The 9,539-nt window shown below is 33.7% G+C and overlaps 1 protein-coding gene across 3 annotated transcripts; it reads right to left on the reverse strand.

The window, feature by feature from the left end:
- Nucleotides 1-727: 727 nt before the first annotated feature.
- On the reverse strand, nucleotides 728-8,970 carry LOC107421290 (protein TIFY 8). 3 transcript variants are annotated; one of them, XM_016030510.4, is made up of 6 exons: nucleotides 8,422-8,970; nucleotides 7,273-7,466; nucleotides 6,722-7,173; nucleotides 6,504-6,591; nucleotides 2,040-2,268; nucleotides 728-973 (listed from the first exon to the last, which is right to left on the reverse strand). In XM_016030510.4, the coding sequence occupies exons 1-6, from the start codon at nucleotides 8,705-8,707 to the stop codon at nucleotides 957-959; spliced, it is 1,266 nt and encodes a 421-aa protein (XP_015885996.3). In that variant the 5' UTR covers nucleotides 8,708-8,970; the 3' UTR covers nucleotides 728-956. The 3 variants fall into 3 exon arrangements, with proteins under 3 accessions (XP_015885996.3, XP_015885995.3, XP_015885994.3); XM_016030509.4 differs by lacking the exon at nucleotides 728-973 and adding an exon at nucleotides 1,108-1,730 and having other exon boundaries at nucleotides 7,273-7,463; nucleotides 8,422-8,969; XM_016030508.4 differs by lacking the exon at nucleotides 728-973 and adding an exon at nucleotides 1,108-1,730 and having other exon boundaries at nucleotides 8,422-8,967.
- Nucleotides 8,971-9,539: the final 569 nt, after the last annotated feature.

The following is a 9,539-nucleotide window of genomic DNA, read 5'->3' on the forward strand; positions in this document are numbered from 1 at the left end:
CACAAAATCCATTCGAAACCAACATATGCAATCCAATCCAACATAATTAAATGGTAAATTGATCTTTAATTGAATTGGTTAAATTGAATAATTTTGAAAAACCAGTTAGAATCAATTTAGATTGGTTTATAAACTTAGAAAACCAATCAAACCAACCTATGTATATATTTTTTTTAATACCTGGCTCTTTTACTATTTATTTTTAATTTTTTGATATTTTTAATGTATATGTTTTAATTTAATTATTGATTTATAAGTAAATAAAAATAGTATTAATACTATTTAAATTTGGGTCATTTACAATGGACAAAAGGAAGTCCAAAAAATGAAAAAAGCCCAAAAAAATGAAAAAGCCCAATTCAGTTAATCAACCTAATCCAATATCTGATCGAATCCAATCAATAGCATAAACGGATTGTCCAAAGCAATTCAAACCGCTTTGGATTGGATGGAATTTGATTTATAGTTCCATTTGAATTGGATGACAAATTTAAAAATCCAACCAAGGTTATTGCTTTAATGGTCAGTTTGGACCCATAAACAACCATACATTATATACTTTCCAAATATTTTGGATCAAAATGTAGCAAATTCAAAATTAAAACTTGAGGACCTTAATTATAAGGTTTTAAACTTGCCAGATAAAAATACAACTTACTCAAATTGGAGGGTATTAAAATGCAATAAATACAAAAGAAATTACAGGATAATAAAATGCAACAGACACAATAATAATAATAATAATAATAATAGTAATAATAATAATTTACTCTAATCTAGAAAACTATTTGCATACCTACATTAAATTATGTCTAATTTAGATTAAACATATTAGATCACTAATCAATTTCACTTTAAAAAAGAATTATGAGCATATAGATGAATAAACAAATAATTTAGATTAAACATACTGGTTTGTTGCCGAAACTGATTTATTGCACAGCTTTTGCCTTGCATCATCCTGACACCATACCTGCAGCTACCACTAATCTTGATCACTTTTTTATTAGAGCAGAATGCAGCACTCCACGCATAAACTCATCGCATCCTAAAATTAATTTTAGCACAGAAAGCATAAAAACTAAAAAGCTACTAGAAGATAACCAATAATGAAACAAACTCTTCGTTCTTAAGGTGGGAAAATTTTCATAACCCAAAGCTGATTTCAGAGCCAAATCAAGTCCAATTTCACATAGATACACATTTTAAGCTAACCTTTCTGACAAACATATAATATGAACTGCACATACAAATTGCCTACACGTTTTGGTACCGTGAACAATACCACCCGCCTTCTAGCAAATTCATAAGTAGGACTAACTTGTAATGACCCAATTTCCATCAGGGCTGAAACTAAGGTTGTATGTCCCAATATGAAAATGATAGCATTACTGAAACTACTAAACTAGAAACCAACCGAACTACAACTACCCGTGCATAAGATTAGAAAAGGTTAATAAGACAAGGGGGGGAAAAAAAAAAAAAAAAAAAAAAATTTAAAAAAAAGTTGGTTCCCAAGAAACGGAGCAAAGATTTTTTTCTTTTTTATTTTTTTTCATTTTTTTTTTTTCTTTTCTTCTTTTGAAAAAGGATGTTCATAAATTTAAGATAGATAACACTATTTAAGACTCGGTTTTAACATCACAGCTCAGTTTTCTCTTTAGAAGTGGGCTCTGCAGCTTGAACTGAGTTTCTCATGTCTTTGGTTAAAGTGCTGACTTGAAGGCCACCTACAACCAACATCGAGCAATCAAATAATAATATGTACCGCATATGAAGACAAATGAACACAAACAAAGTCCACTGTGTGATTAAATTTCCAGAGTGTAAGTTCCAGGATGTTCCATATAAAACATTGAATATGGAGGTTGAAACTGAAATTGATGTATTTAGGAGTTGAAAGGCTGAATTCAACAGGTCAATTGATTCTAAATGCTCTTTTGTATGGTATGTAATCATGTAGACTTATAATCATATAATCATTTCGCATACATGCAGCCTAAGGGGAAACCATCAAACAACATAATTTAAAAGATCACCTGCTGGTTTTGAGATTCGATCACCAAAACCAACTCCTTGAGTAGAATTGCCAGGGAGACATGACCTCCCACGATGTTCTTGCAGAAAGACCATGTTACTTGCATTTCCAGTTTCAACCTCTCCACTGCGAATGTGACTTTCACCAGCTGGCTTAACAGTAGATTTTGGTGAATAGGTCGTTGACCAAGATCCTCCATTTGATCCAGCCAAGGCCATTATAACATCTGCCTGAAATGTGTCAGGCAGAAGACAGTGGTGAAACAATCTTGTAGAGGCATAATAAACAACCATGTACTAACCAAATTAAAACTTTAGTTGTAAAGATCGCCTAACACTGAAATAAACTAAGCACGGACCAACTATCCATAGTAAGAAAATCCGTTCTTGATATTTCATGTTGCAAGTTTTAGCTTCAAAACTTTCTCAAGTCCAATTTTGTGTGCTTCAGCATCTTCCGCTAAGAGTGCACGAGTTAAAAAAACCTTACAAATTTACTTTAGTAAGTAGCAGTAGGAAGTTTTTCCCTATCATGTTACTGTTTTGTATAACAACAATAAACTCCCGTTTCTTCAGAAAAAAATTTCACCACCATCTGAGCTAATTTTGGTAACTTTTATGTTTTTCTTCTTTTTTTGGGAAATCAAGCTTACATGAATGAGAAATGATTGCTATGATAGAAATTTAAAATGACAAAAAGAAAACATTTATGAGAATGAGCCTCATTTTATAATTTTTTTTTTTTTTCCCTTTAATCTTGTAGTTAGTTTCTTTAAGCTTGTAGTTAGGCGGCAAGCCTAATTATTATTTATAGCACAAGTCACTTACACACATCTAGAGTAACACCTCTAAGGAAAAAAATGAAAACAAAAGACCCATTAAAAAAAAAAAAAACAAAAAAAAAACAAAAAAACAAACAAACAAACAAATAAAACCAAACCAAACCAAACCAAATAGAGCACTTAGTTCAACAATCCCTTTACAAGAAATAACATTTTTGTCCGGCATATATGAACTCACCACATCAGGATTAACTTTTACATCCAATAGTAGTCAACGGTGAGCCAGAATTTTCAATTTTATAGGTAACCAAATTAATGTACTGCCTTTTACGTCTGTAAACTATCAATTTTCCAGTGTCCATAACTATTAAATTGTGTTTGGTTTGTGATCTGAAAAACAGTCTTCATAACTTCTATTGAATACAAAGATATGATTATATCATATAATGATTTTAGAATCTGCATTTAGTACAAATTTGAAACTATTTTCAAGCATAGAAGTAGTGAAAAGCATGTTTGGAATAATATCTGAAAATGTTAAGGAAAATAAAGGACATGTTATTTAGTTGGTATGTTTTTCAAAACAATTTCTAAGTTACTCATAAAAATCATATTTCAAAGTAGAAGCAACAAAAACAAGTTTGATTCAAAAGTTATGTTTGTGATTTTTAACAATACAGAAAAAGATTGTCACTAAACTAACGGTTCATTAAATGATGGTTACTAGTCCTACAAAACCAACACAGAGAATAAGCATTAAGATAACGACAGTATCCACTGCACCAAATGGAAAATGACTTTCGATAAGATTTTGTGGAAATGGAAGAAATAACCTTTCTTGAATTTTAGCATGATTTGCAAATCCGACATGATGTAAATGGAGCCTACACATAATTTGAGAGGCATGACAGCAATGAGAACAAACCATTTAGATTCTAAAAATCATCTCTACAAGTACGAGCTCAAAATGACACCCCATTTTCTCCAACAATTAAACAAGATTAAAACCGAATATTAGTTAATGATATAGTGCAGCAAGCTAAACCATTCAAGTAAGAAGGGAAATCCAAACAAAGACTCTTGGATGAACTACAGACAAATAAATAATCTTTGAACTGCTACACCAGACAGTCTAAACAGAACTGCTCCAAAACACCTCAAGGAAATATAGAACCCCAAAGCTCCAGTATGGGTCCAGGTCTAACGAAGAATTTTCTCACACCAAGAATGGAAACCTGGTTCAATGATGTAATTTCTTATGTCTTTTAATATCATGGATTATTGCCAAAAGAAAGTTAACTTTCTTAACAATTGCTCAGTATCTCAAAGGACCACAGATAGAAGCATCGTGCCTAACTATCAATGGTAGACCCAGAAACAACAATAGGAAAAATTAATACATAAGGAGAAAAAATCTCAAAACAACCACCTAGTCCATGCAGAACATTGAAATTTGCAGAGGATAGAGTAAAAGGCAACTACAGATGATAGAGTGATCCTATCCAGGAGCAAATACATTTGCAACCTTTCATAACCTAAATATAGACAACCTTCATGCTGCATATATTTGTCATCTACTATGACAAGTATTAAATTGACCATTCTAGTTCACTTTTTACTATGGGAAAACCCTACCTCTTATATCTCAGTTTAGAGAGCTCTTTGAAGGAAAGGTCAACATCCCTAGAAGGTGAAGTTTTAACAGCAGCTATAATTGCTTTTCCTGAACATCATCTATAATTGCTTTTCCTGAACATCATCTAAATGCACCATTGCCTAGTTCTGTCATCAGAGTATAATTTACTGTTACTTTTTTGGTTCCAGAAATTATCATTTAGATGAAATCCAGGACAGTTTTGACTTGGGGAAAAAAAAAAAAAAAACCAAAAATATAAAAAACTTTTTTTGGTTGAATTTGCCAGTGTTAAGCAAGTACCAAACAGTTTTACCAAGGACCGGAGCCATACCACTTGAACTGTTACAAGGCAAGGAACGGTTGGCCTTAAAAAGTAAATAATACCATGCCATCTGATGTATGAGTATGTCAAGGACATTGCAGTATGGCAGTACCACATCTGCTAGATGAAGTCACATTAGTAAGTTCAAGTAAAAGAAGCCAGCAACAAATCCAGGGAGTTTGATGAGTGATGACTCTGAAGAAAAATTAAGCACTACAATAACATATGAGTGGCAGCATTTGTAAGGTAATTCATCTGATGAAACTTGGCATGCATAGATATCCTTGAGATGATTGAATCTTTATGGTGGAGACCCTGATGAAAAGCTAGAGAACTTTCAAGTTTATATCAAACTAAAGCATCTCCAAAGAGAATAGCATCCAGACATCCACAGGCATAGGGGGAATAGCATCAAACAACATAGCTGTACAGTAAGTAGATTTGTCACAGCCTAACTGTTTCCTGATACGGAAGATAACCAGTACATCAGGGTACAATAAGACACTTTCCCAGATTATAACCGGATGGTACAGGGTATCTCAGTGAGAGTAAATTGTTCGCTTCTTTTCTTTTTTTTTTCATTTTATTTTTTTCCCCTCTAATGTTGTTAACTAGCTGATCTTTAAACAGGTTATCTCCAAACAGGTTATCTCCAATTAGGTTAATAAGGTTTTCTCTAAAATAGGAAAATAATATGTTTTTACAAGGTTGATTTCTTATCATACAGACATTTTACTAGTCAGAGAACCTTTTTCTTTTTACCAAACTGATGAGTGATGACTCAATAACCACCTTCAACATATTGAAAACACCACTACTAACTTTAAAAATGTTAATTACATTCCGAATTTCAAACTATTGAGTAACAAGCATCACATTTTTTTTTTGTTTTTATTTTTTAGCAATTTTGATAACCATATAGGGCATGATGTCCCCATTTATTGATCCATTAAAGTTATGTAAAAATAGACCATGTCCAGAGTGAGCTTTTAGAAAAATTTGACACTGCAATCTTCCAACTGTTCCATAGCTCTTTATAAGTATTCAAGGTGCACAACATTGATTTACCAACATGATTTAAATAGTACAGTTAGGAAAGAATTCCAATAGAAAACCATATGGCAATTGGCATTAACCGTCTTAAATCATAATGAGGAACAATGCAGACAAATTACTGAGCAACAGTATAGCTAAACCAAATTCATTTTAACTGTATGCAACCATGATAAAGAAGTGACTTGTTAAATTTGATTTGGCAGATATGATGTTTAGAAGTATTTGGAAATTAGGATATCTGCCAAAGGATAGAGTTCCACAAATTCAGGCCAAGTTGCTGAGACAGTCCAGTCACGTATTCAGACACCTAGGATGCAACTCTAAAGGCTGACCAGATTCAATTTGTTAAAGTGACGGGGTAAATGTAGACCAAAATCATAGGGGTGAAACACTAACCGGATCTTTACTAAAGATGCAGAAAAGAGAATGTTTTAGATAAAAGACTTAAGACAAAATAGTTAACCAAATAACACTGAGAAACCAACTCATAAGCCAATTCCAATTGCTATTGGGTTAAGAACTTTTAGTTGAGTAATTGTGTTTACACGTCCTTATATTACTCGATGAAAGAACTAGTAGAAATGTACAACAATAAAGCAAGCTGTCTCTTGATGTCCAAAAAATAACAAAAAAGTTGCCTCTAGTAATGCCAAACAAATAGAAAGCAAACCTTGTTTGGATGAACATCATCAAATACATGAGCTTGACCACCATAAAATATAGTCATCTGCCGACTTGCAGATGCAAATCCATCTTGACTGCATAACAATAGATTACAAATAGACATAGCATCATGCATTCTTTTTTTTCAAAGAAGGAAAAAAGTACATATATATATATATGATATATATATATGAACAACAGATGAGAACACAATGATTATTATACCTTGGCGGAGTTGACGATTCTGGCTCTCGAACAATGGCCCCAGACTTTTGCCTGCTACCACTTGGCAGGGCCACAGATGAGTTTCTCTCAGAAGCACCACTGGCTGCATTAATAGAACTCAAAATTCCTTGGCCTTTAATTCCAGTTCTAGATCCCTCATCTGCAGCAGATTGAGAGATATTTGAAGGACTGATATTGGCATCCCTAAATCGGTTTGAAGGTACTTGAGGCATGAAAGGCACAAAATGACCCCCTCGAGGAGGGTACTGCATAGAAGTGCCCACATTCATTGGAATTGATCGATCCCATTTGGAAATGTTGTTGTCAGCCCTAACACCAGCTGGAGGTTGGAACATAAGAGCAGAAGTAGGCCGTGGTTGCTGTGTGACAAAGGCCACTTCATCGTCATTGGACCGTCTAGGTCTCTCTCCAACCACTCCATTTCTAAGTATCTGCATTTTAGAATATCCATGATATCAAAGTAGGAATCAAGATATGGGATTTTCGCTATTACATGAACAGAAGAAAAAATTTATGATACTAATTCATACCTTCAGCAAATGCGAGCCCTCAACAGAATCAGAAACCATATGAGGGATTCCATCTCTGGATGATCCCATAAAAGTAGAGTCTGAATTACTTCTCTTACTTCCCACCATCCTATTACTTATCTCATGTCCAGAAATATCACTCCTCGGACCATAGAATGAAACCCCTTCAAGATGATTTCCAACCTGTCTCTCTACTATAAATTGACATCACAGCAAATCAATTTTTAATGCCATTAAGAGATATGTGCTTTCAATTATGGGATTTCAATAATACAATAAAGAAGAGGCGGCAATATTTCAAGAAAAGTTATTACTCTAATCAAGTCATTTTTAAAGGTCACAGATGATGAAATGGAAATGCAAAAATAGCGAACATATCGCAAACCAAATGCAGATCTACATCAGCTGCTTCAGTTAAATTTCCCCACACGTAATGATAAGTTGTTCTAGAAACAAAATAATCTTTATAGTTTCCCAGTAGGTAACCATACGAACGAAAAAAGAAACCTCATAACAATAAAAATAAAAAGAACAAAACGACTAAAAATAAGTAGAGAAAAATATATAGAAACACCACAACTTTTGCGACCTAGCAGCAAATGCTCCAATAAAATACATTCAAAGTTCAGAAAGCACAAAAAGAAAAAACAGCAAAAAGTCTCATCGCTGATTCAACATACACGACAAGAAATATCTAGTAAATAATAATATTAATATTAAAAAATAATTAAAGACAAAGGCACAAAACTACCAACCTCTTTACAGAACTAATCCATAGGAAAGACACCCACCCCTCATTAAGAGAAAAAGGAGTACCAAAACCCAATTAAACACACTAAGAAATATAAACCCCCACACACCACCACCAACACCACCCCACACCAACTTCCTCCCCCCCACCCAAAACAAAAAATAAAAAAGACACACACACACGCACTGAAGAGTGAGTTTCTACGTCCTCACGCGATCACCAAAAACCAATCTCTGAAGACATAAAGCAAAATCAATCCCAAAGCATGAAAATAGAAAACAGCATCACCCACATAATGAAAATTTCAGAAAGTAAAAAGAAAAAACTATTAAGATATTTATAGCTGGGAATTAAAGTAGCCCAAGTGAGAAACGAGGAAAGGGGGTTAAGTGACTGACCGGAGGCAGGATCGGAGGTAGCGGAGATAGGACCACGGCCACCGCCAGAGGAAGCCCCAAGTGAGGCAGAGGCAGAAGGGGAGACCTCAGAAAGCCTGACATCTGCGGTCGTCGTCGTGGTGTTGGTGGTCTTGGGGGCCAAAACCGTAGGGGAATCAGTGGGCTTCATGCCCAAAAAGTCATGGAAAATGGGCTTCAACAGTTGGTGTTCATGGTGTTGTTGGGAAGCATTATTGCTGGCATTGTTGGGTATACTTTGCTGAGCCATTATCAGAAGAAGGGCCATCTCATCCCCATATCATTATTCTGCATAGCTGAACTTCTGTCTCTTTGAGAGTAAAAGACAGAGAGAAAGAGAAAGAGAAAGAAAAGAGAGCACGATTTTCAGAAAAGCAAAAAGGGAAAGAAAGAGAAGAGAGTAATAGAGAGACAGAGACAGAGAGAGAATCAGACTTTTTGTTTATTTTTATTTTTATTTCGTTTTTTTATGAACAGAAGAGAGAGAAAGAGCAATAAAAAGCAAAAGGTACTGGGCAAATGTTGGTGTTCAATTTTTTAGTGTGTGTGTATGTGTGTGTGTGTGTGTTATAGGATGCTTGGCCGTATGGGAATAAATGTTGGTTTTGTGGGTACGTGTGTGTGTGTAATCAAGGATGTTATGCCACTACTTGTTGATACTGGAGAGAGAGAAATTCCACGTGGGAAAAAAGAACAAGCGCAACAAATATTACATTTTTCAATAATACATTGGACACATCAATTAATTTACCAATTTACTAAATTATTTATTGATATTGTCAGATATTGTCGTCTTGCTGGTTTATATATTACTTATATTTATATCTTTAATATTAGATTTATCTATATATATAAATTATAGTAATGTGTTTTGATAATAATATTAATATGTTCACAATTAAATAATGACCTATATATATTTGATAAATAAGGAAGTAGATTAGTTAGTGTTTTTAACGTTATTTTAAATTTTTATACAATGTTGTTAAAGATATAAAGAGTATTTAGTAAATCTATTTACCAAATGATGTAATCAGTATTGAATGAAATATATTTAATTGATATATCATTCACATTTATATTAGAGAACAAGTGAATTG

Source organism: Ziziphus jujuba, chromosome 5 (genome assembly GCF_031755915.1).
Source record: "Ziziphus jujuba cultivar Dongzao chromosome 5, ASM3175591v1".
NCBI lineage: Eukaryota > Viridiplantae > Streptophyta > Magnoliopsida > Rosales > Rhamnaceae > Ziziphus > Ziziphus jujuba.